This window comes from Aulonocara sp. 'chitande type north' Nkhata Bay, linkage group LG9 (genome assembly GCF_057382095.1).
Source record: "Aulonocara sp. 'chitande type north' Nkhata Bay isolate Kocher_YH1m ecotype deep benthic linkage group LG9, A_spYH_male_GT1.1, whole genome shotgun sequence".
In the NCBI taxonomy this organism is placed as follows: domain Eukaryota; kingdom Metazoa; phylum Chordata; class Actinopteri; order Cichliformes; family Cichlidae; genus Aulonocara; species Aulonocara sp. 'chitande type north' Nkhata Bay.
Window position 1 is genome coordinate 15,815,509 of NC_141352.1, and position 27,968 is coordinate 15,843,476.

A 27,968-nucleotide genomic window follows, 5' to 3' on the forward strand; every position below is an offset into this window, starting at 1 on the left:
CCTGCATAGATCACCACATGAGGCCAGACATTGTGCACCAGGAGGAACCCAGGATCCAGTGCACCTGGGTCTTGACAGCAGGTCCAACGATTTGATCCTGGTAGCTAATGGTAGTCAGGGTGCCTGTAGAAGTCTGTGTCCCTACCAGGATATACATCCACAGACCATCACTGATCCACCACCAAACTGGTCATGCTTACCGATGTTATAGGCTTCACGACTTCTCCAGACCCTTTCACATCTGTCATATGTGCTCAGTGTGAACCTGCTCTCATTTGTGAAAAGCACAGGGTGCCAGAGGGTGACCTGCCAGTGCTGGTATTCAAAGGCAAATGCCAATCAGGTTGTACAGTGCAGTGAGCCCAGGGCCCACTAAGCCACCCTAATGAAGTCTGTTTCTGATTATTTGGTCAGAGACATTCACACCTGTGGCCTGCTGGAGTTAATTTTGTAGCTCTGGCAGTGCTCTTCCTGTTCCTCCTTGGGCAAAGGAGCAGATACCAGGTTTGCTGTTGGATTAAGGATCTTCTACTGCCCTGTCTAACTCTGCTAGACTAAGTGTCTGGAATCTAAATGCTGCTGAGACTATGCTGTGAGACACAGGAAACCTTTTGGCAATGCCACATATTGATGTGCCATCCTGGAGGAGGTGGACTACCTTTGGAACCTCTGCCAGGTCCATGTATCTCCTCATATTATCATTAGTAATATTCACCCAGAAAATATGGAGGAAAATGTGTCAGTGGTCTGTAAATACATTGCCGTGTTAGGAGTTGTCTCATAGTCATAAACTCCAAAGCAGCTGAAGCAGATTAACAGCCCCTCTGATACTTAACTGAACAGATAAATATCTCAAATCAAAAAGCTTTCAAGAATCATAAGTTCAGATGTTAAACAAACCCACAACCATCCAACCATTTGCTGTTTACTGAACACTGTATAGTAAACTCTGTACCCTTATAGTGGATATACTCTACAGTATTGCGCCGTGAAACACAAAAATGAGAAACTGTGGACGAGAAAGTTCAAAGAGATCAAAAACAGTGCAAAGCACAGGAGCATAAAGAAAGAGTCGAGGATTGATTGGCGACGATTTCTTGCATCTGGGCGAAGACGGAAATAAAAGCAAAAAAATGTAGACTATAATCATGTTAGTCTCCCCCCACTCCTCCACAATGGTCCAATCCCTCCATTTTAGCTCCCTCCATCTTCTGAGTGGTCATCTGTTGATTACACGTTATATTTAACTCTGCTGTCTCACTCTTTCCCTGCCTTACTCAGGTCCCAGTGTGCACACCCGCAGCATTCAAGCATACATACATAAATAACATACATACATACAAAATTTAATCAAATAAATAAATCACTCGGCCCAGCGGCCCTTTCGAATCAAGTGACATCAATCAGGGAGAACTATGGGTAAAGAGGCCTTGCGGCTGACGCCTACTGAGTGCGCCCAGATCACTGGAGTAGCGTCTATTTGAGTCCAAGGGGGGAAATATACGCTCCATGTCCCATTATATGAGAAGGGCTATCCTTTCGTCAGCGCGCCCATTACTCCCCCTATCATTTCCCCAAATCTAAAACCTGTTTTCAATCAACACAGCCAAACGAGTGCCTGTCCAAGAGAGGGGGAGAGAGAGAGAGCAAAAAGACAGAGAGAGCAAGGGAGAGAAAGCAGTAGAGATGGACAGTGAGGGTAGGGGTAGAGGCAGAGCGATGGAGGGCTCTCTCCTTCTTTCTTCTAGTGATTGGAGCGTTTTGCATTCTGTATGTGTGTGTGATTGAATCCGACTCCTAAATTAGGGCTGTCGAGTCGAGGAGCTGAATGTCCTTAACCCCCCTTCCCATATCCAATGCCCAGGCTCCGCTACTTTTGTGTGTGTGTGTGTGTGTGTGTGAGCGTACATGTGTGTGTCACATCACTGGTGAATATTTTAAGTGCAGCCTGGGTAAAAGGTTTATGTTAAGACATTGATTGCTCATGCTATGTTGTACATGTATTTGTGAGGAAGCTTTGTTAGGACATTAAAATTCAAAGTTCAGCAGTGGCTCTACTAACTTGATTTCACTTTCAGTGGCTGTATAGCAGAGAAGGAAGAAAAATGAATAAAATATGACTAAATTTACAAAAGCAGAGCCAGTTTCAAAACAAACACAAAGTAAAACTTTGGAGGACAACTCGCCCCAAACCTTATTCTTTATCACAAAGAAATCAATCATCAATCAATATTGGTTGATGTATTAATTTGGCCTTAATTTTTCATTTGTCCCGTAGTGGGGTTCAATCATCAACTGTAGATTGTTTTGGTGTAAAAGCTGGCCCGTTTGGGACAGATCAGCCTTCTTTTGAATATAATGGAAGTGGATGGCACTTACCTTACTCACAAAAAACCAAAGTCCAAGCATCATATCGTGAGCATTTTCTTTCTACTGTCTACATTCAACATCTGTGTCACTGAAGATTAAAACATCTGTACACCCATTATAAAAGGTTTAGCACTTTTAACACTGTGACAGGACGTAAACATTAATGCCACTCCCCCTCAGCTGGTGGATGTAAACAGTATAAAGACAATAGTTCCTGCATGAAATTGTTCACAACAAGGTTTCTGCATCATGTAACTAGTTATATTCTAGTAAAGGCAGACATTTCTACACAAGAGCTCTCTAACTGTGCAGCTCAAACCAAAACCACCTACAGGCCACGTGAAAAACAATGAATTCGATTTATTGCAACAAGTATGCTGGGTGTGTGTTATCTTACTTTTTTCGTCAGTATTTAGTACTTTTGTGATTGCGTATTCCCAGTCAAAGATGAACCTGTAGAAGCACAGCTGGTTGTATAGGGCCTTCTCCGAGTACTGCAGAGAGAACACAGACACACACAAAAAGATTTACTTCATCAAGAAAACCCCACCCGATATGGATTAAGGCAAAAGTGTTGTTTGGAAGCGGATGAGGAGCCTCGTGTATATTTTTCTTGCATGTGTGGAATATCCCTGTCACTACTAGTCTTATCCAGCCACCTCACCAACAACACTACTGCTCCATTTCTGCATTAATAAGTGATTAATCACCATTATTCACTCCGCCGAGAGCGGAGTCAAGATCATGACAGGAGGGGAAAAAACCCATCAACAACAGAATAATAAAAGTGGTTTACCAGTTTGAAAAACAGGCACATTAAACATAATTCTAAGAGGGTGCACCTAGCTCAAATGACTATACTTCCCTGAAAACATCTCCCTTCCTCTGTGTGACACAGTAAAGCGAGAAAACAAATTTGCTTGCTTTGTTAATCTCCACTGCAATTAAATGGAGCCACACGACAGCCTGCCAGAGGGAGAGAGGGGAAAGAGACGGAGAGGATGAGCAAGACAGCGGTGGGAGGGAGGGAGGGGAGAGAAAAAAAAGAAGGAAAACAGAGCAAAAGAAAGCAAGACTCGGAAAGAAGTGAGAGATGGTGAGAGAGAACGAAAAGAGGGGATCAGGCCTGAAATACCCTCCCTCATAATAGTTTGTTGTGATAAGCCATTGTGAGAGAGGCATGTGAACAGCCGAGGCTGTCAATTTGATTAGCCATTATACTGCATGTTTAATTGCAGTTATTGGCTCGTCATTTCCCTGCTACGCTGCAGAGGGCACGCTAAGCCCCGACCCCACACTGCCATCAGGTGTGCGCCGAGTGCTTTATTATTACCACCAGGAAGAATCCCCCGACAATCCCTGTGTGTCAGTATCCGTGTGTCTCTGTGTGTGTGTGTGTGTGTGTGAGTGAAGCGAGTATGTGTGCGCCCATTATACCTGCCAATCGGGAATGTGCGTAATTGTAATTTCAGTTTTTACTGCTGTGGCATAATCAAGTGGCAAGAGTATCTAATGCAGCTATACGCAAACTGTGTGATGTGTGAAAGCGAGTGTGTGTTTAATGGCTTTCTATGGCTTGCCCACATGGCACGCACAGCTGTTGACCGCTGATGCACTTGCCTAGTCAACAACCAAACCATGCGCATCCCATAATGGAGCCTCGGTTACGGTTGCCAAGGTTGAACAAGCTCGGTCGGCACAAACAGCGCGTCGCTTCTTCCTCTTAGGGAAAGAAAAAAAAAAATGCACACACACACATTTGAACAATATAATGCTGATTGTGGGCGGGCCAGTCGTGCCGCACTGACTGACTGACAGGTGTCAGAAAGGCGTGGCTAAAATGTTACAGGATTGTTATTGAATTTAGAGCCCCTCAACCCCACCTCACTCTCCCACACTCACACACACACACCTACCTCGTCATTCAGCTCGGCGCTTTGTTCCTGCACTGACACCATTTCAATTTGCTCCACAAATCTGCAGCATTTTCAGCCTGACTGCCTAAGGAGCAAACCAGCTGTGAAATTGCCTCTCTCCCGGGAGTGTTGGACCCCCCAGCCCCCACCTCGTACCCCTTGCTCCTTTGCCTCCCTCATCCCTGACTGACTACCCCCCCACCCCCTTCCCTTGCCTCCCCACAGATGCACACAACCCCGACCCAGCTACAAAACACAGTTACGCCATAAGGAAGATGTGTCAGGAGGACGATAAAGTGAGGGAGAGGATGTATACAATAAAAGGTAAAAGTAAGAAATAAGAAAAGAGGCTAAATCATACAAATTGATCCAAATCACAGAGCAACAGTCTAAAATGGCTTCACGCAATAAAACAAGCACTCAAGACTTCCTCAGTCTTAAAAACACCTGCCTCTATCTTTTACGTGACACAGGTGCGCGCACATATCCAACCTCCAGAGAACTTTTGCGCACTACACTGTCGCTCAGGTACACCAGTGAAGCAGTTAATGAAAGGTAGTCAGACAGACAATATTCTGCGAGCATGCGAGGGAGAGAGCAGGCCAAACAAAAACAAAAACACAGCCAGTTTTCCCCCCGCTTTTTTGGGTTACAGAGGCTGTAACATGTGTGAACTGCTGTGAAACTACAAGCATCCAGTGGCTTTGACATGGCAGAAAACATCCCAGCACCGGTGACACGGACAAGGGCCTCGGCTTTGCATGCTTCTTTCTGGCTTTGCTGCAAACATGCATTGTAAATACTGAGTCTACAAGCACTCGTGCTACTGCAGCTGCAGAAAGAGAGAGGGAGTGAGAAAGGGAGGGAGATGGAGAGAAACAAACATACATTTTTCCCTCAGCTGTGAGGCCACAAGGCTTTAAAACTCTTGAGCTTTTTAGATGCGATGAGCGTTATTGCCAGTTGTGGTAGTCACGCCGATCAGCTTCACAAGACACCATAATGAGTCAATATATGTAAATCTTTACTAGGCAAACACGGCGGGAAACAAAGGCATTTAACTGGTGCTCTCGCCCGCAAGCCTCCAACGATTCAGCACCGGTAATTTCTCCCCATTGAAAGGCATAATTGCCTGCTATTTGAAGATATTCATGCTCAATTTTTGAAATTAATTTCAATTGGGGGGAAATGTAGAAATGTCAGCTCCAGTGAAAGGGATTTGATTTCAATTATCCTCGCTCAAAGGACTGTGATTTCCAAATACACTTAAGCAAAATTATGACAAGAATTTTTGTTCGGCAAAATTCAGTGTTTAAAGAGCGATTAGGCGATAATGGGGCAGCTTTGAGCCGGCAGTGAATGCAGCCGTCTCCCTCTGAAAGGCACTCAATTATCTCTGATTGCTCCCGCTATAATGTATCAAATAGAGATACCTGCTATTGCCGTAATTTGTGTGAAAATTAACATGCTGCAATTTCCACTAGAGGGAAAAAGGGAGCTCTAATGGGCGCCTGAGCGTACATCAATAAAACGAGGGGAGAAAAAGAGAGAGAGAGGGAGAGAGAGACAGAAAGGGAGGGCGAGAGGAGGAGAGAAAGAGAGCGAGCCAAGAGAAGAGAGAATAAGTGTAGGAGCTAAGGAGGGAGGGAGGGGAGGGAAAGAAAATGAAAAGAAAGGAACGGGGAAAGAAAGCAGTGAATAAAGAGGTGGGGGGAGGAGGGGGAAGGAAAAGTCAGGACAGATTTGAGACAGGGTGAGAAAAAAAATAGCCTATTTGAGTTAAGCACTGCAGAGGGAGCGAGAGGAGAGAGGAAGAGAAAGAAATTTAATTTACTGAAAATATTACAAATTGCACCTGTGCATAACTCCCCCAAATTACCAACCAATCAAGGCAGAGTGCCTATTACTCTCCCATTACATGGAGATCAGATCACGCTCTGAATCTGTGTCCAGAGAGAGGGGGAGAGGGAGTGAGAGAAGGAGGGAGAAGAAGGAAGAGGCAGAGTGAGAGAGAGATGGAGGAAGGAGAAGAGGCAGCCCCACAGTGACAGTAAACGTACCATGATGCAGAGAGAGAGAGACGCGGGAACAAGGAGTCACAAACAAGATACTCCGTTTACAGAAGCTCTGACACACACAAAAACTACCTTTGGTGCAGCGTACACAAAAGCAGAACCACTAATCGTCTATGTGGCTGTTGCATATTTGAGACCGATAAACTATGATGATGCTGGCAGACGAAAAGCAAGAAGGGAATGTGTCCAGAGTGATAAAGCAGGCAGGACGCACATGAATCTGATGGACGTTTCAAAAAGAATCAGAACTTTAATGCATTTAAAAAAGAAAAAAGGAGACCACCTCTCAGTGGAAATTGGCTAATTTCTCGTCTTCTTCATTGCTAGCGTGAGCGGTCCACACCAGCTCAGACTGCCATGAATGGTCTCTTGAATACTTTGCATAATTAGCAGCAATTAAAAACGTAAGCTGCTGGACTGTTAATCTCTGTGCACTGGCTCGATTCAGACAACAGTGCTGAAAAGTCAAAATTAGCCTACTACGAATCATGACTTATACTATTGCAGGAAAAAACAAAGGAAATCAGCAGCAATAATTCAAAATTAAATGTATTGCTCAAATACAGCCTTTGCTATATTGCTAAGTGGCAGCCCTTTGTGCTCACAAGGTATTTAAAGAGCTGTAATGTTGAAGCTAGCACACTAAAGGCCAATAAAGACTCAGTGATGTACTTGCGAAGGGATTCCGAGATGAATTCATAACATAATAAAAAGTATTTTTAATATTAGTCTAATGAATCTGTTTACTTACACTCACGGAGAAAAACAGACTTTAAACTTTGCAGCAAAGCCATCTTTAAAAAGTGCTTCAACATCATGAAAACAGTCAAGTTTATTCCCATGTGTTATATTTCGACCAGACGTGGCATATTTCTGTCACACCTCCACTTGTCTAAAATGTTTGTGAGTGGGAAAACCAGGACACCACAGAAAAGGTGCCAAAATCTGAACATCACAGAAACAACTACACTGTAAAACAATTACTGCTCTAATACTTGCTACATCATGTCTACCCCCTGTGTCACGTCTGTTTATTCCAGCCTCACACTGTAGCGGCAGTCGGTAGTGACACAGACGTGAGCCACAGAAAGAGTAAAAGCCAGCATTTTGCACACAGCGCCTCCATCTAGGTTCAAATCCCTCAACAGACAACTAAAACAATAGATCAGTTTCATGTCAGTGTCCAAAATTATTTGTTTGTTATTCACCTGCAATGTGTGGAAACGTCTACTGTCTTTTATTTCATTAACACAACAATGTAATCTGCCCATATCCTGCTTCTGATTTGCGGTTTGTTGCTTAGTTAGCCTTCAAATTACATGGCTGGTTAGAAAGGCCAATCAGAGTCAAAGCAGGGATGGGTCTTTGCACGTTACAGTCAGAGGAAAGAAATGCAGTACTGTTGGAAAGTCTTGAGTGATTTTTCTATCCAGCTATGCTTTTTATGGCATTGGTAGAGCGTTTGGGGTCACTTAGATGCTGGAAAACGAAGCTGTTGCCAATCAGATGTTTTCCACATGGTGGATCCAAGTCTGATGGTACTTTTCTATATTCATAATTCCCCCAAACCACAAAGCCTCCACCTTATACAGATGGTTGTAGACACTGTTGTATTCCTCTCCTGACCTTCTTCATATGGATTGATTACAAATTTCAAATGTGGGTTCATCACTCCATAAGACCTGTTGCCACTGATTTTCAGTTCAGCAATAGTGCAAAATAGAATATCTCAGCCTTTCCCTTCCTTAAGAATACAACAGATGGATCAACTAAAGGGCCAAATACATCTGTCAGGTCTTTCCATGATTAATTCCTATTTCCAGCACAAAACTTTAAAATACTGTTTATTTTCTGCATCAGATTTGCCACATTTTCAGCTAATGGCACTTTGAGAATCACATTATTGGTGTAAATATCTTTGTTCATGGGTTTAAGTAAAGAAATGGGAACAAGTTAGGTGTTTGTGCAACACGTTGCTTGTAATTAAGGGCTTAAAAACAACTACTAATGATTCATAATGTTTCCTTAGGCTTTATAAAGAAAAAAAAAAGTTTCTTGGGCAGCACAGACATGTAGTGATTAGCACTGTTGCCTTGCAGCAAGAAGCTCCTGGGTTAAAATCCACCATCTACCATCGTTGGGACCGTTCATGATCTCTCTGGGATACCCCAGCTTCCTCCCACAGTCCAAACTAACTGGTTAAGTGGTGATTCTAAATTGTCCATAGGTGTGACTGCAACAGTGCACCCACCCATGACCCTGAATAAGGGGAAATAAGGGGAAGAGAAAGGATGGCTGGATGGATGTACTGCACAAGGACAGGACTCAAAATATGTGCAAAAACCAGCCAATTTACAGAGGAAAAATAATCAGGAAATCTGGAGAACTATTCCTAAAGACCACTTTTACTCCTTGTTCTTAAAATAAAATGCCAAGCCTGATCTCCACAGATGTTGTCTTACCCAATGTTTGAATTTGAAACAAAAATAAAATTTCGTTCAACGTTTTTAAATGTATGCAAAGCACCTTGCAAGCAGGGATGGGGAATTAAGAACAAGCTCCAGATGAAAACCTGTTCCAAATTGTCCGGTTCATTGGAAGCGTATGGCTCCAGGCTTATAAGTTCCTTTTAGCAATGCTGGCATCTTTTCCTGACAGTTGCACACTGCCAAACAAAGATTTTTGAACATCTGAGTCACATGCAAATATTACTGCGCGATGAAACACTTGCACTGATGCTGAAAACCTGATGTTCTTCCCCACACAGAAAATCCTCACAGACCCGGTGGTCTTGCACTGGTATCAATAATATCCTCTGAGTATTCATCCTGACTTTTACACAAAACTGCTTACATCTGTCTTCATCATCAGCAACCCATGGATTTAGATAAAAAGGCCAAGTCTGTGGAGTCAAACCGTGAAGTAAAATGAAGACAGGCTGCAGTTTTTAAAGTAGAGAAAGGGTGCATGAACGAGCACAGAGAGTTAAATGTTTTATTCAGCCCACAGTTTAAAGTGCCACGGCCCTCAGGCACAGCAATGGCTGCCTAAGTGGCTACAGTGACAGCAGAAATTGGCCTTCTGGTTTACAACCTGTCGCCACAGAGCCAGACACAGCAAAGCAGCCGGTGGGGGGGGGGGGTGGAGTGGGGGGGTGGGGGTGGGGGGTGGAGTGGGGGGACAGAAGGGGCAGAACACGCATGGTTAAAAAAAAGAAAGAAAGAAAAAGAATTGACAGGAGAGAGTTAAAGCAAAGGCTTGAGACAGGAATGGTAAGAATGGGACAGAGGCAGAAAAGACAAAAAGCAGATTGAACTGTCACGCTCAAATTGAAAGGGAGAGTGTTTCTTTTAAATCCAGTGGTCAAACTAACAAAGTGTTCATAAGGCGGCTACCAGAGCTGGACAGACAGATGCTTTTAATGGCTAAACTACCATCCAAGCTCTTAGTGCCTTCCAAACACAGACAGAGTGGCACACATGTGCGCTGACACACAGTCGCTCACACACACACACGACAAAGATTGGTTTTATCAGAGTGTTTATTTGAGGAAATGTGACGCTAATGAGCAGAAATGCACAGCACATATGAGAGCGGATATTGCAGCTCCATAGCACCATCAACTGGAAAAGACCCACAGAATGCAACAACCCATGCTGCTGTGGAGATTTAACTCAGCCTGGGGTATATTTCTTTTAAGCCAATGGGAATGCAAAGCCACGTGTGTGCCAGTGTGAACTCTGATGTTTGCGGGTGCGTTACCTCGGGTCTAAGTGTCGCCCTGCTGCAGGCGGGGCAGATGGGTCCATGCCGGGAGAAGGCGATGGGCAAACGTCTGGTCCTGTTCTGACAGGCCTGGTCCTCGCACACCAACCAGCCCTATGACACATGAAACTGGCTTAGTTCGGCCAGCTGTGAAACAGCTGCAAACACACAAAGTTTTCCAAATGTTGCGATTTGTTGCTTGTTAGTTAAATTTTTTGTGAGGTTTTTGGATGAAAATCTCAACTTGCTGCTTTGACAGAGAAAAACACAAAGGAAAAACAAAACAAAACCAACATTTTTTTAAAGTTTTAAATAAGTTTTAAAATACTTCATTCAATTTTTAAGGCATTTATTATACTCTGAAGTTCTGCTACTGCAACAGTGATTAGAAATCATGTTTAAAGGATTCTTGATGAAAACACATGAATTAATGTACATTTCCATCAAACAGATGAACACAGAAAACACATTCAAAGCATCCAATGTCATTACTCGTTTATAAAACGTGTTGATTTACCACTTTGTTGCTAAAGGTGTTCTTAAAAAATTGGGGAGAAGAAAAAAACTTGTTGTCTTGTGGTGCTTTTAAAAACTGTTTCTGGTAATGAGGAAATTTTGCTGAAAATTGTTGTTTCCATTTTGCTGCTCTAATTTTGCACAACAATCTGACAAGAAACGCACTGCAAATAGGATTTGTAAAATGCAACAAAAAAACTGCATGAAATAAAAAGAAGTTTACTGACTTCGCATACTGCCTTTTCATGTTTCCTTTTCTTTACATTTTGATGTATCTTCAGCTGCTGTGTGTCAGGGTCCTGCTCTGTCATACAGGCAGAGCAGCAGACAGCCAAAACGGCAGTAGTTAGGACCTCCTGGAGTGAGGTAGTTACCCTGGGCAGGTGCTGTGGGCTAACCCTCTCAATCTCCCCATATTCTTCCAGATCACTCCTCCCCTTTCTGCTTCTTATGCCCTGTCATTACTAAAAGACGGTTTAAAGGGGAGGGGGTTAATGCCCAACTAATGACAGAGCATAAGACCCACCGCCATCAACGCCTTTGCTCCTTTCCTACATCCAGCTAGCCTTCGTTCTCCCCATTCAGTCAAAATAAACCCCTTCAAAACTGCTGCACCTGTCTGCCTATCAATACCACCCCCCTTCACCCACCACACACACACGGTAGCTCTGATTGATTTTTAGGTCCGCCTTTGTCTTCTAATCAGTTTTGAAAAGCAGCAACCAAAAGAAATGGTGAGGATTATTTTCTTTACAGCTGATTTAACCCTATATGAACAACTTTTTCCCCTGTATTGGTCCTTTTAATAATCTGTCAGATTTTTTTAAGGTTATTGTAAAAAGCATGTTTGATTTTAAGGATGCATTTCTCCTGCAAAATCTTTACGATGTTTCTATAGTAAACCATCAGTGAACAATACTGTAATGGTAAATGGACTGGTACTTACATAAAGCTTTTCTACTCTAACTGAGCAGTTAATCCAGTTATTACTTCACATTTACCCATTTACACCCACACATACACTTCCTATTAGGGCTGCCACAAACGATTATTTTGATAGTCGACTAGTCACCAATTAATTTTGCGATTAGTCGACTAATCAGATCATGCATCCATTGGACGTAAAACGTACAACTTATTGAACCAGCATGCATCTGCTCTTATATAACTATCATTAGCTTACAGCTTTAAGTGTTTAAGGTATGTGCTAACTAAAAATAAAGACAAGATGATCGTTTATTAAATTTTAATGAAATTTGCAGATTGTTTCGGTGGAGTTTAATAAACTCCTTGCTATCTAAAATATAACAGGACACCGGAGTATTTTCTCCAGCATCTCCCACTTCAGTTGTCTGCTTGACATTTATTCAAAAACTATGTAACTATGTGTAAAAACTATAACTTTAATCTCAGCCAAACCGATTTACTCTGGAACAAATAAAATACTAAAAAAAGCCAAACAATAACATTTTTAAGTTATCTAAATGACTTACATATGTTTAACCTGAGTAGCGAAAGATGGCGGTGGGTTTGAAAACGATTTGCCAGGAGTCCGGTGTTCTTACAGGCTCTAGTGAGCCTTGCCCCCGGCTAGCTATCGAGCTAGTGGGTAACAGATGTCTCCGAAAATGTCGGAGCGCTTTTAAAAATATGTGGTGTCTTGATAAACTGAGCAGATATTTGAGGTTTACACAGCTACATTCTCGCCTGAACATATGTTAAACGTTTATTTTGTGACCCAGAAAGAATAATAAGAGTAATATTAAAACTAACTAGCTGCCGCCATCGTTGGAAACTTAGCTGGGCTGCGCTATGAATTCTGGGACAGAGCTACTTCTTCTTCTTCGGGGTTTAACGGCAGCTGGCATCCTTGTACATGCAGTGCTGCCATCTTCTGTTTCAGTCCGTTATTACACTCTTAAATCCTACTACTTATTCCTGCATCTTTTGTGATCTTACAAAGCTTCAAACGACACGTCGACTATTAAATCAGTCGTCGACGATTTTGATAGTCGACGTAATCGTGACTAGTCGACTACTCATGGCAGCCCTACTTCCAATCACACACTCTTCCACCAGTGGAGCACTTTGGGGTTTAGTATGTTACCCAGGCATGCAGGCTGGAGGAGCTGTGGATCACACTGCCAACCATGTGCCTGGCAGACCACCCACTCCACCCCACTGAGCCACCCAGTACAAATGAACAGCACTTCAGTTCAGCCACTGTTTCTTTATGCAATTTGGGCTTCACCGGGTTCCAATGACGTTGTGATGCTATGAGATTTATATGAGACTAGTATTTCATGTCAGCAATTTCTGACCAAAAAGCATCACATTGTGGATCACTAATTGCAAAATTTGTCCCATTTTAATTTTCATAATGTACTAAATATTTTTAGTGGCAGGTCAGTTTAGCAGTTGGACTGCTATAGAGCCATCCTCAGTGGCCACTTTATTAGTTACACCTTGTTAGTACCTAAAACCAGGTTTCTGCCTTCAGAACAATCCGAATTCTTCATGGCATTGATTCAACAAGATGCTGGAAACATCTCTCAGAGATTTTGTTCCATATTGACATGATAGCATCAGAGTTGCTGCAGATTTAGTGGCTGCACATCCATGATTTCTCTCTTGTACCACCACATCCCAAAGGTGCTCTGCAGAATTGAGATCTGCTGACTGTGGAACCATGGAGATGGGTCCACTGATCATAAAAAGATGGTCAGCACAATACTCGGGTAGCTTGTGGCATTTGAAAGATAGTCAGCTGTTAATAAGATAACTATGGCGTGCCAAGAAAATATCCCCCATAGGCTGAACCATTGATACAAAGAAGGATTGATCCAACTTTTATGTTCACGGCAAATTCTGTCCCGACCGTCTGAATGTCACAGGAAAACTTAAGACCCACCAGATTAGTCAACTTTTTCCAATATTCACCAATTACACTGAGCTGTAGCCTCGGTTTCCTGTTCTTAGCTGACAAGAGATGCTCCTCTGCATATCTTAGCTGTAACAAGTGGTTATTGGAGTTGCTGTTGCCTTTCTGTCAATTTAAAGCTCCATTCTCCTCTGACCTTTTCAATTCATTTTCACTCACAGAACTGCGGTCACTGGATAATTTCTCTTTTTGAGGCCATCCTCTTTAAACTCTAGAGATGATTATGCGGGAAAATCCCAGTAGATTAGCAGTTTCGGAAATACTCAGACCATATCATGTTCAAAGTCACTTAAAAATCACCTTTATTCTCTATTCTGATGCCTGCTTTGAACTTCAGCGGGTCACTTTGACCATGTCTTCAAACCTAAATGCACTGTCCTGACTAGATATCTGTACCGATGGGCTGTTGAACAAGTGCACCTAACAAAGTGGCTGATGAGCGTAGGTTCATCCATTCTCATACATTTAATTTAACAAACCAATTAGATCAAACCAGAGACAAATACATCTAACCCAAGTATTCCTTCTGCAACTGCACACATTTCCAGTAACCTCATGTACACCTCACCACATCAATCAAAAATCTGCAAATTTATTTATTGCGTTCAACATGAATACTAGAAAAATATGCAAAAAAAAAAATTGCAGTTTTTTTCTCCCCCAAACAGGAGATGAAGGCGTAGACATGTCGTCTACACAAACAGGCTACACACACACAAACACACAAACAGAGAGAAATTCGGCCAATCTCTTTTAAATGAAAACCAAACACACACATATGTCCCAAATCAATTAGAAAGTCACAGAGTTCACAGCTTTACCCACAATACCCAGCGCCAGGACTAATTATCCAAACACCTCTGCTGTTCTTGTGCAAAGAGCTAGGCATCATGGGAAATGAGACTGCTTCACCGTGTCTGATAAAGACACATGCAGGACAATAGTTCATGGAGGTGGGAGATAAGGAGTATGAGAGTGGGAGGCTGTAGCGCAGTCTTTTTTGTGTACTTCTTATGACACAAGCCTTGGCACACACTGCTGTTCCCATGGGCCTGATTCACTGGCACACAAACATTCAGTGTGCGTACAAACATATTCATTGGCGCCCATTCACATGAATTAAAATGAATTAACAAGGCACACATCAAAGACTGAGGAGGTTCAAAGGAGGAACCCACAATGCCCTTCTGCTCTGCCGCTGTGACCCCAAAAACCCGTCCACACACAAGCCACATACCGAAAGAAATAAAAAATTAAGTTAGGATCAAGTGCGGCAGACCTGCGAGCCACATAGAAAAGACTGAAAACAAGAAGCACATCAGGACCAAAGAAGGATAAAAAAAAAAAAAAGTCTAATTGAGGCATATTGCAAGAGCGGGGGTGGGGGTGGGTGGGGGTGTACAGTCGGACGCGAGAATAAAGACTCATAATTGCATAATTACAGCAGTGGATACCTGACACACTGAATGCAGATGTCAAATGAGTTCCACATAATTTAACCAAATAGAGGCAAGACCAGGCCACGACAGGGCCCACCACGAAGTGTACCCTTCCTCTACAGCTTCTTCTTTGTTTGTTTTTTTATTTTTAAAACACATTTATCTCATCCGAAACCCTCCGCTTTGTTACAATCTCATAATTTAGGCTCTGAGAATTCAACATCACTCTTGACGCTGTAGTTCATAAACCTTCCCTCGTCATCTCCATGTTTATTTATTTCAGTAAGCAATCCTATAAACAATGTTCAGCCTGAATAATCCACTGATAATGTTCCATAAATGACTGATCGAGTGCCCTGCAAGTCTCAGATAACCCTTTAAAGTGCTGCTACTGAGCCAATTTAAATGGTAATTAAAGTAGAGGTTTGACGATTTTGATTCAATTAATTCAGTCGTGGCTAAAACTGACAATAAAATTAGATTTGTTTCTTACATTACTTCTATACTGTAGACTCCTGCTGATAAGCCACGCCCCTTTTTTAGTCTCGATCCTCTGCTCTGATGGCTCACCATGGCAATGTGTTAGTGAGGAATCCACCACACTGCAGACCACATGTAAGGCTGTGTGCTGCTCAGGGCTTACACAGCACCATCATTATGGATAAACCTGCACTGGTTATATGTTCAGAGAAGTTGATAGATTATCAGTCAATCTGATGTTACGGCACTCTTCCAGGAACAACAAGGTCCAATAAACTCAATTAGGTGCCATTTCTATACTTCTCTCTAAACCATTACACTTTCGAATCCTGTATACATTTCCCGTTTGATCATTTCTCTTAAAACTGCAGTTTACCTTACAGTGATGTAAAGAGTAAAAAAAAAACGACAGTTTAAAGTTGTTTTTCCAGCGCTGTTCCTATTTTACTCTCAGAGAGCAAACATTCACATCTAAAAACCAAAAACCAAAAAAACAAAACAAAACTATTGATAATTGATGTTTTGTAAATCAAATAATTGATTAATGAGACAATTTGAGCTCCATTGTTGTACTGTATAAGTGGAGAAGCCTCTCTGATGTGACTTCTGCAGCAGAGGAATCCACCTGCCACACACACATACGCACGCAGAAAGACCTCTAACTGTTTTTTGTGCTTTGGCAGTCAACACTTCCAGCTCTAAAGTGAATAGACCTAAAAATCGGTCTACTTCACAGACACGCACTCTCTCACACAGACACAGACACACACACACAGTGAAAAGAGCTCAAACGGTTCCACTTTGTACCTCCTCCGCTTAATCAAAGCTTCTCTATTCAACAATTTGACCTTTTGTTCAAAACAGGATTATCACCTTCTCCGGTCTTCATTCACCCTTTCTCTCTCTCCCTCCCCCTTTCTTCTCTTGCCCCTCAGCCTGTTTCCAGGGGCGACCCGCATGACGAGGGTAATTGCAATAATTTGTTAAATGCCATGGTAACGGTTGTTAGATGGGAGGGGCTTAAAAAAAAAAAGAAAAAAAAAAAAGAAGAAGAATTGGGTGGTTCAGGAAACAAGCGAATCTCTCATTTTGCCAAAGACAGCGGGGATGAGAAGAGGGAATGATGGCTGCGTGTGTGTGTGTGTGAGAGAGGTAGTGAGCAAGTGTTTGCCCATTCTCAGGGTGCTGGTTTATTGATAATGGTGGGGGTGAGGTGGGGAGCAGAAGGTAATTTCACTAATGATTAATGTCTCTGTGGTTGGAGCTAAAGACGCCAACACATATATACGTATATCCGCGCGCACACACACACACACACACACACACACACACACACACACACGTACAGAGCTTTCACTCTATCTGCCCAGACAAACAGCTCTATTTGAACTCTCCCTCGGCCTGAAAGGAATCCTTAATTACACAATATTACCCCTCTTCATTGCCCTGCTGTGTGTGCTGTGTCCACTGCTGTTCAGCCCTCGGTGTGTGTGTGTGTGCGTGTGTGTGTGTATGTGCGCATGTGTATAAATGTGTGTTACTGTGTGACGTGTAAGTATTCAGTGGTAGCAGCTGTTTCACACATCGTGACAAAGGGGCTGAGGGGGACTCACTACCCACACATTCACCACGCTAATTGATTTCTGTTCAGCACTGTGGGAGAGTTACCCTGCCCCCTGCCCCCCCCCCCCCCCCCCCCCCCCCCCCCACACACACACACACACACACCATTCCACTCACTCAAGAACAAGGTGTTGGAAGCCATGAGGAGATAGAGTCCCCTACGAAGACAACGCAGGCATCCTGTTTAATTCACTCCCAGGCTGCAAACTGACTACACCGTCCTTTACACCGACATGTGTCACAGCCTCTCGATCTACTCTGTCCAAGAGGAATCTGCATATCAGTGTTCACATACTTTACTGCCATAAATCAGAGTGCCACGCCATGACAGACTTTTGAAAACGACAGAAATAAATCAAAGTCTTTTGCAAAGGCACTACAAATCATCTTCTCGGGGTCTATATTGATGTAGCAAACGTCTTCAATGTCCCACACTGCCACAACGGTCATGCAGAACATGCATGAAACTAAGTTGCACTGTAATGACTGCTTTAACCTTTTTTGGGTCATAAGATGTCAAAGTAGTTCTGGTTTGAAACATTGTTGCATAGGACTGTTGTGGGTAAATCGTTTAACACTTAGGCAGTGCTGACAGCATCACCATCTTCAGGACTATGGCATTAATCCAGGATCTACCCGACCACTCTGAGCCACTTTAACTTGTGATTGGTCATTAGGAGCATGCTGATCCTCAGCTTAAGGCATCTGTCGATACCGAGAACTGTAATTAATAAACTGCACTTCTCACCGTAAGGAATAGAGAAACATTTCTATGTAAAAGGAAACATTGCTTTCCCAACTTGACAAAATATTTAGTTAGTCAAGGCCATCTGTTCATTTCCAAACCATAGAGACACGGTGGATAAACATTTTGTAGGAAGACTAATCTTCTTCTTGTTGTCATAATAGTGTCCAACCAACACACTGCCCGTCTTCTTCTGCGCCTTGTTCCTTCTTTTCTTTGTTCATTTTCTAATGGCTGTCGTTTTCTGATGACATAGCACTGATAAAACTGTCAACTGGTGTTTTTTTCTTAGACGACAAAGGCTGGGGCGGTCCCCGGACCGCTCCAGCCTTCATCCGTCTTCGCTGGAGGGTCCAAGGGACCGCTCCAGCCTTCGTCGTCTGCTGGAGGGTCGGTGGGGCCGCTCCAGCCTTCATCAGCTTCGTCTGCCTTCGCTTCAGCCATCCGCCTTCGCTGGAGCGTCCGAGGGACTGCTCCAGCCTTCATCCGCCTTCGCTGGGGGGTCCGAGGGACCGCCCCAGCCTTCGTCGTCTGCTGGAGGGTCCGTGGGACCGCTCCAGCCTTTGCAGCTAGTGAGCTGTGCGTGGTGTTTGCAGCTAGTGAGCTGTGCGTGGTGTTTGCAGCTAGTGAGCTGTGCGTGGTGTTTGCAGCTAGTGAGCTGTGCGTCGTCTTCGCTGGAGGGTCCGAGGGACCGCTCCAGCATTCATCCGCCTTTGCTGGAGGGTCCGAGGGACCGCTCCAGCATTCATCCGCCTTTGCTGGGGGGTCCGAGGGACCGCTCCAGCCTTCGTCGTCTGCTGGAGGGTCCGAGGGACCGCTCCAGCCTTCGTCGTCTGCTGGAGGGCCCGAGTTGCCCGTCCAGCCTCATGTGTCGTCTGCCGGCCATTTTCCAGGCCTCTGAGTTGGCGAATCAAACATTTCACTTGGGTGTTAAATGTTTGATTTTTGGGTGGGGGGAACTGTTACGTTTCGGTGTTGTCAGTGTGTTGTTTTTGGCGTGACTGTTATGCGTTTCCTGTTTTACTTTGAAAGTCTGTGTTATCTTAGTGTTTTCAGTTTACGTTTCCCTGTCTCGTCAGTTCTGAGTTGCCCCAGCTGTGTTTCCCTCTTGTTGTCCATTTCCTGATTGCTCCCTCTAGGTATTTAAACCCTGTGTTTCAGTGTGTCATGGTCGCGATCTTCCCCCTGGTTGTAAATAGTTTGGTGTTTTGGTGTAAATAAATGTTCTATTTTGCTTTGATGTAAATAGTTGTTGATACTTTCGTTTTGGGATTTTGGTGGCGAACCGTAGTAGTTTATTTGTTTTTGTTTTGTTTTCCTTATTTTTTATTTTTCCTGTGTTGCACGCCGGTTGCCTAGGCCGGGGTGTAACACATGTCATCATCTTTCAATGCACAGCTGAAAATATGAATAGGTACCAGCGAGAGATGATGATTCACACTTTCACGCCTTCCATAAATGCTTAAATACAACCTGCAAAAATGATTTACGCTAGAAAAACATACAGCAAATAAAAATTGTAAATAGTCTTTCAAGTACGTGGGTGTCTTGTATTGAGACAAATCTGCTTGATCTTTAAAGTCCATTATGTTTGATTTAAAGTAATTTAAGTTTTTGCTCATACCTTAAAGACCCTGTTTCCCACATCTATCATTTAAATTTCACCTTATCATCTAAAACTGTGTGTGCATTTTAAACTTGGTATTCAGAGTACAAATGGCCATTTAACTATTTCCATGATCATGCGCCGACATATCCTTCTGGAGCTCTTTTCCATTTTACATGCTCAGTGTGCTCTTTGGTTGAAAATGTCAGCACAGTGCCCTGCTGAGGTTTTCTTCATCTTTTGCCCAACATCCTTTTGATAGCTTCTCTTAACATGACTGCATCTGTTGCATCCCCCATTGTGTTAAATACAGTCCAACCCTTTCACAGACACTTTGTGGAAGGCCAATTTTAGCGAGTTTTGACGATTTCATTACACACAGCTCATGTTCTGTGACCGCTTGAGCTTGTATTTTGTCAGCCAAATCCTTTATTTAATACTTTAGTAACGTGCTGCTGTCGTAGGTAACAAGCATAAATGCAGCGTTGTGGACGCAAGACACACTTGTTTATTTTTTTGTTTTGTTATTTAACATTCAGAAAGGAACATTTTGGATTGAATGAACAAATTTGTATTACTACAGAGAAAATTTTTAAATAAATAAATAAGGAAAGCAGTCAAACTAATTAACCCTAGAACCTTGATGCGCAGTTTTGTAATACTATATTTAATATTGGGCATATTTTAGCCAATGAAATATATTAATGCACAAAAACACATGTCAAATTGAAATACTAAATAAGAGATCAACCTATTAAGGCTTCAAAGCAAAACAATGAATAACCACCTGGCATTAGTGTACAAGGGTTAAAGAAAACTAAAATAAAAAACAGCAGAAAAACAGTTATCTGGAATCAGCTGCACATCAAAATGTGACTATCAGAGGCAGACGGGAATACAAAGAAATACTCACCGCGTAGTATCTTTTGATGTGGCGACGGATGTCAAGCACAAGTTTGTTGCGGATGTTGACGACGTAGTCAGCTGGAGAACCTCCACAAGGGATGTGACAGCAGCGCATCAAACTAGGCTCAACCTTTGAACCCTGACAAAGAGAGTGTGTATTACATTCCTGAAAAGAAACCGCATGTAACCACGTACACTAAGCTCGCATGATCCTGTAATGAAGCAAAGTAGCTTTATTTTATTGATGGTAACAAAAAGAAAAGGGAACCACAAATCAGGAGACATTTAAAATTCCTCCTACAGTTTGCATGCACATACACTAAAATGCTTCAGCAGATACAATAGCCTCTAAGGGCAAACATCAACTATAGTCTAACTGCCTTATATGCATACTATATGAATTCATCACAGCTCCATATTTAACCCTGTAATTAGTTTTGCAACACACAAACACAACCATTACCTTTAAACCTTAACAAAGACCATGTCAAACACAGAGGAGCTTAAAGAAACCCTGGGTCCAGTAGATTTTAACGTTATTGTAGGCAGAAGAAAACAGGTCAACATGACCCCGGTTCCCCTGAATTGTCCACTTGACAGCGAGCTTTATAGTTAATGCAATGAAAAAAGTAGACGCACTACATACCAATTACACTAAATATAACGCCTTTAAACACTTGCTCCTTTAAACCTCAACTCCATTTACCTGTCGCACTGACAGCCGCAAAAAAAGGTTTCTGCAGGGAAGTCTGTGACATAAAAGAATGCATGTGACACCCCCCACCCAGCCACACACTGGCTTTTTGTTTGCCTACATCACTTCTTTAGGAGTGAAAAAAAGAAACACACAGTTTTCTACCAGTTGGAGTCAATCAACTCATTTGATTTCTCTAATAGCCAGCCACACCAAGAACACACACACGTACGCACATCTTAGCCTTACTCTCATTTTAGTCTGTCTAATCTCCTCCCCTCGTCTTCTTTACAGGGAGTGCAGAATTATTAGGCAAGTTGTATTTCTGAGGGATAATTTTATTATTGAACAACAACCATGTTCTCAATGAACCCAAAAAACTCATTAATATCGAAGCTGAATGTTTTTGGAAGTAGTTTTCAGTTTGTTTTTAGTTTTAGCTATTTTAGGGGGATATCTGTGTGTGCAGGTGACTATTACTGTGCATAATTATTAGGCAACTTAACAAAAAACAAATATATACCCATTTCAATTATTTATTTTTACCAGTGAAACCAATATAACATCTCCACATTCACAAATATACATTTCTGACATTCAAAAACAAAACAAAAACAAATCAGAGACCAATATAGCCACCTTTCTTTGCAAGGACACTCAAAAGCCTGCCATCCATGGATCCTGTCAGTGTTTTGATCTGTTCACCATCAACATTGCGTGCAGCAGCAACCACAGCCTCCCAGACACTGTTCAGAGAGGTGTACTGTTTTCCCTCCTTGTAAATCTCACATTTGATGATGGACCACAGGTTCTCAATGGGGTTCAGATCAGGTGAACAAGGAGGCCATGTCATTAGTTTTTCTTCTTTTATACCCTTTCTTGCCAGCCACGCTGTGGAGTACTTGGACGCGTGTGATGGAGCATTGTCCTGCATGAAAATCATGTTTTTCTTGAAGGATGCAGACTTCTTCCTGTACCACTGCTTGAAGAAGGTGTCTTCCAGAAACTGGCAGTAGGACTGGGAGTTGAGCTTGACTCCATCCTCAACCCGAAAAGGCCCCACAAGCTCATCTTTGATGATACCAGCCCAAACCAGTACTCCACCTCCACCTTGCTGGCGTCTGAGTCGGACTGGAGCTCTCTGCCCTTTACCAATCCAGCCACGGGCCCATCCATCTGGCCCATCAAGACTCACTCTCATTTCATCAGTCCATAAAACCTTAGAAAAACCAGTCTTGAGATATTTCTTGGCCCAGTCTTGACGTTTCAGCTTGTGTGTCTTGTTCAGTGGTGGTCGTCTTTCAGCCTTTCTTACCTTGGCCATGTCTCTGAGTATTGCACACCTTGTGCTTTTGGGCACTCCAGTGATGTTGCAGCTCTGAAATATGGCCAAACTGGTGGCAAGTGGCATCTTGGCAGCTGCACGCTTGACTTTTCTCAGTTCATGGGCAGTTATTTTGCGCCTTGGTTTTTCCACACGCTTCTTGCGACCCTGTTGACTATTTTGAATGAAAGGCTTGATTGTTCGATGATCACGCTTCAGAAGCTTTGCAATTTTGAGACTGCTGCATCCCTCTGCAAGATATCTCACTATTTTTGACTTTTCTGAGCCTGTCAAGTCCTTCTTTTGACCCATTTTGCCAAAGGAAAGGACGTTGCCTAATAATTATGCACACCTGATATAGGGTGTTGATGTCATTAGACCACACCCCTTCTCATTACAGAGATGCACATCACTAATATGCTTAATTGAGGCTTTCGAGCCTATACAGCTTGGAGTAAGACAACATGCATGAAGAGGATTATGTGGAAAAAATACTCATTTGCCTAATAATTCTGCACTCCCTGTATCTCTCACGTGTTTCTTTCAAAAGTTCACTTTCAAGAGCACACTCTCCTTTCAAAACAAGTTGTATCTACTACAACACTTTCTTGTTAGTCATTTTATCGCCGGGCAATTAAATGAAAATATGAAACACTCAAAGTACCGTCTTGTGACTGTGCGAGACTTATGAGAAAGGGATGATATCTTCTAACACTCCCAGTTCTCCTCAATGTCTGGCTACAAACCCCGGCCGTTATCTGGACCGCCTCATGTCCGCACATTAAATAGGCTTTTGAAAAACAATTTTAAAAAGGTTTGCCATGCCAACTGCCTAAGCGGGCCATTTTGTCAACGTCTTGGTTTGTGCAGCTTTCACAGCGTGCTGATTTAACTGCCTGCGTGGGATACCTAACGCTCTATTAAAACTGAACTGAGGGTATTCCCCTGCAGCCTTATCCACATTTTTTTCCCTTCTCTGCACTTAATCTTTTCATCCTCCTCTCCCGCTACCTCCATCAAACAACTTTCCTCCTCTGTCTGTCCTCCATCATACATCACCGCCTCCTCCTACCATCTCTGGCTCTGTGTCAGCGGAGGAGTCAAGGCCCATCTGTCCTCCCCTCTCTCTCTGAGCTGTTAGACCATGCTCACCACCTTAATTAACTTACCGTCTTATCCGTATCACTGTGTGTGCGTGCATACCGGCCTCCGGCAACAGAGAGGAGAATTAACATCAGTAATCAGATGATTCCTGGTTCGTTTAGACTAATGCTATATTTTATTCTGACATTTCAAGTTCATGCATTGTACTCTTAATAGCAGGACGCAGGCCGTTTAGTACAAGCACGATCACTCGGGCGAGATTATTCTGCTTTTTCTTGTGCAACAACACACCAGCATATCTGTTCAAGTGTGTAATGATATTATCCTTTTATGGAGAGTGTGTTTAATACTCCTGTTTTAATTATTACAAGTTCTCTCCACCACTCGAGGCCAAAGGCTTGTCAGTTTTATTAGTGTCTTCTAGACAAGAAAAAGCTGTGTGTCCTGCTCCTCATTAGAAGCTGATAACACACACGCACACACAAAACCTTGGCCTGACAAATGGTAGGAGATCAGTGTGTGTGTGTGTGTGTGAGTGTGTGTGTCTCCATAGAGCCACAGGGGTTAAGGAAAGGCTTTTCAAGTTGTGGAGTCCAAACTATGCCAATGAAAACAGAGTCCGTACTGGAGCCAGGCAGCTGTCTTAAAATACAGACAGAGACACAATATGGAGGATGACTAACGCATGAATCCTTCACAGGAAGTTTTACTGAAATGCCTTCTGAAACATTATTCTCCCGCTCTTTATTTGTGTCTCTACTGATTAATCCATTAGACCAGTGAAACACACCATTACTGATAAAAGCCATCTCCTTTTTTCCCTTTCAATCTTGGGCCATATCTGTGTGGCGCTTTGTGTGTGTGCGCCGAGAACAGACAGCACATTTCTTCAGCTGAAGTCTAAACTGCCAAGGGTTTAATACAACTTCAAATACAACTCTAAGAAAGATTATCTGGTCCTGCACAAACAGAGAAAGCAATACAGAGGAGTTTTATGATGGACAGCGGTGTGTTCATCTACTCACAGCTCCTTCAAAGACGCTGTCGTAGACGTTGTCAGTGCCACACTGAGGACAGGTGAAAGTAAACCTCTCACAGTCTTTATAGCGCTCCTCATCAGTCAGCTGGACGGGAACACCCAGCAAGCCGTCGGCTTCCTCCTCCCTCTGGAACTGCTGCTGAGCTCTGAACTGACTCGGGTCCAGACCTGACATGGAAATCAAAGACTTGTTTTTTAAGGTTTACAGCAGAGCAAATGTTTATTCAGAAACACGGCTGAAGGCAAAATATTTCATGCCTGATAAACACCAATGAAAGGTGGTCATGCTGCAATTAAGCATTCTGTATTTAGCTGTTCGGCTGTCGACAGATGTTATTATTATTCTAAAAAAATTTAACTGTGACCCACAGACACTTCATTTGAGTGTTTACGGGAAATGTATTGTAGTGAAACTGGAAATAATTTGCAGCACTTGACAAGATTATTAAGTAGGTATTATGTCTTCTGCGACAAGAGAGGAAACGTGCATAAAATGTGAACCCAAGTAATGATTTAATCCATAGAACATGGTAAATGGCCTGTATTTATATAGTGCTTTACTAGTCCCTAAGGACCCCAAAGCGCTTTACATATCCAGTCATCCACCCATTCACACACACATTCACACACTGGTGATGGCAAGCTACATCGTAGCCACAGCCACCCTGGGGCGCACTGACAGAGGCGAGGCTGCCGGACACTGGCGCCACCAGGCCCTCTGACCACCACCGGTAGGCAACGGGTGAAGTGTCTTGCCCAAGGACACAACGACCGAGACTCCGAACAGTTTTTCAAAAGCAGTATTTGCATCTGTAGGAACTTCCTCGAGCAATTTGGTCATTTTATTTCTAAGTAACACGGCTCCTTTAAACTTTTTTGTAATTATTTTCCATAAGGCATAACATTACTCACTTCTGGGGACGGCAATAACTTGTAATTCACTTACCCAACCACGAGGCTATGAGTACACCATCAATACCCTCAATAGGGTCGCAGATGCGAGACACCACAGGGTGGACCTGCTGGGCCAGGTAGTACTGTGTGTCCAGAGTGAGATTCTCCTGTTTCTGGAGCTGCTCTAGAGCATAGGCTCTCTGACTGGCTGGCAGGTTGGAGCCATCCTAGTGGACAAAGAAGATGAATTTCCAATGTATTTGTACTGAAATATCACTGAAACACACAAAGAAATGAGATATTCCCGTTTCTCTAATAGATACACACTTTACAGATGAGGTAGGAGATGGTATCTCCAGCTTTGACCCGACGACCACCCTGAGAGTTAATCCACAGAGCAACATGGACATGAGGGAGACTTTTCTTATCAGGGTAGTCCTGAGGATCCTTTGTCAGTGCCTGGTGAAGTCAAGACAAGACAGCAGTAATAGATGAGAATGGGAATGGCAAAACACAAAAGAAAAACCCAGCATGTCCAGAGTCTTAAGCCTCATTTTAATCAAATGAAAAGTAAACACAAACAGTGATTCCCTCACCTTGTGGATCTCATACTGGTTCAGTGGTATGTCTCCACTAGCCACCTTCTCTCCCAACTCCACCAGGTGTTTCTGGATGTTCTCCACAATGACATCACGACTCTGATCAGACAGGATCTGCCCAATCACGTAGCTAGAAAAATAAATAAACACAATGAATTTTTCCTTACAAATGAAAATCTTTTGTAAGGTGCTTCCAGCGCTCCATATACTGACGCGCTAACTGTTTCCCATGTCCCATGACGTACTTGCCGCATTCCTTAGCCAGGTCACACCAATCCCTACGGACGATGTCCAACCCTTTGAGCTCTTGCTTGACGCTAAAACGTCCTTCTCCGTGTTGTTCCACCACAAGGGCGGCATACTTCTTCTTCTTCAGCAGCAAAAGAGACTTGAACACACCATCAATGTCGATCTCCAATAGTTTGTACAGCTTGTTTACTTCTGCCTTCACCTGGGATCAAAGTGCAAACACACGGATTCAGTGTCAACATCTGGTTATAATCTCCACTGCATGGTGCGCATGTAAAAAGTGATAAAACACCCAAAGCACACACCTTATTGCCAAGCTTAAAAACTTCATCCAGACACTTGCTGTTTGTGTTGATCATGATAGAGTCAGTATCTCCATAGATGACTTCCAGATTCATCTGAGTCACACAAAAGGGGGGGGAGAGAGAAAGAAAGAATCCATACAGTTAAAACTGGGATAATAAAGTGAATATTACACACATCAAACTGCACAATTTCTAAAACAATCTAATGTTAGATTTGACTCATTAAATGATATTTAACCCAAAGTTTATCATTTAGCTGCTTAATACAGATGCAAGAATCCAGGCGTCCTGATCCAGTGAAGAAGTCATTATTAAAAGGATTATTTGTCGTGTACATTTTATGTTATTCTGCACATAATTACATATCATATTAGAGATATTAAACAGGAACAACTTGGTAATGACTGACCTTCTGAACCATGTCTTTCGTGTGCATCAAAATCTGGAGAAAAGAGGAGACAACACTCTGAACGATGCCAACAACAAAAACAACACAACACAAGCACAGTAAACAAACACGTCACTCAGGAAGATGAAATGATTAAATATTAAGTTTCCGCGTTATTAATTGTGTGTGTGTGTGTGTGTGTGTGTGTGTGTGTGTGTGTGTGTGTGTGTGTGTGTGTGTGTGTGTGTGTGTGTGTGTGTGTGTGTGTGTGTACACATTTGTGTGGACATGGGAGCAGAGCAGGTGATTTGCTTTAAATGGGGGATAATTGGCTAAGAGGGCAATTATGAGAGCATGCTGTGACAGGCGTCTTTTCAACCCACACAAATTCACAGTCAGGCAACACACACACACACACCATAATGACTTGTAATGGCCTTTATAACCTTCTGGTTGACTGACGGAGAAATAAGAGAATTCTGTAAATGCAGATTGACCACTGTGTGTGTGCGTGAGGAAAGCTCTGAGCAGCAGAGGGATCCTAACAGGTGGGGGCCCAGAGGAAGGGAGGGCAGTGTGGGGACCTCAGGTCACTAATCTGGGGGGGTCTGAGGGACGGAACGCAGTGTGACCTGTCACCAGCAATCTGCTCCTCAATCAACCACAGCCGCATATATACACCCCGACTCGCACTGTGCTCCGTGTGGGGACAAGGACGCGGCTATTTCAGAGTGTGAGGAAGGGGCGGGGTCGGGCTTCCACTCCCTGAAACCAGAGTGGGCCATAAGCATGCTTTATGGGCTGCTACATACCACTGTACGGCGGGGGGAGTTTGAGTCATTCAGGGGAACAGCCTCTCCATTAGGGACTGCAGTCAAGGTCAAGGTCTTACCACAAACACACACACAGTTTTTCACCTCTGCACTTATGCAGTGGATTTCGCTGTAGACAAAATGACCCCTGCCTGTTTAGCAGAAGAAGAAAGGTTGG

The 27,968-nt window shown here is 43.1% G+C and overlaps 1 protein-coding gene across 2 annotated transcripts in view; it reads right to left on the bottom strand.

Moving 5' to 3' along the window:
- Window positions 1-27,968, bottom strand: part of pola1 (polymerase (DNA directed), alpha 1) — a 66,568-nt gene that overhangs the window by 10,800 nt on the left and 27,800 nt on the right. For both annotated transcript variants that reach the window (XM_086306086.1, XM_086306085.1), the window contains exons 27-36: window positions 27,000-27,032; window positions 26,591-26,683; window positions 26,282-26,487; window positions 26,034-26,166; window positions 25,765-25,896; window positions 25,490-25,664; window positions 24,530-24,711; window positions 20,390-20,521; window positions 10,124-10,240; window positions 2,768-2,864 (exon numbers count right to left, since the gene is read on the bottom strand). In XM_086306086.1, the coding sequence (XP_086162212.1) occupies window positions 2,768-2,864; window positions 10,124-10,240; window positions 20,390-20,521; window positions 24,530-24,711; window positions 25,490-25,664; window positions 25,765-25,896; window positions 26,034-26,166; window positions 26,282-26,487; window positions 26,591-26,683; window positions 27,000-27,032 (1,300 nt within the window). The remainder of the gene's footprint in view (window positions 1-2,767; window positions 2,865-10,123; window positions 10,241-20,389; window positions 20,522-24,529; window positions 24,712-25,489; window positions 25,665-25,764; window positions 25,897-26,033; window positions 26,167-26,281; window positions 26,488-26,590; window positions 26,684-26,999; window positions 27,033-27,968) is intronic.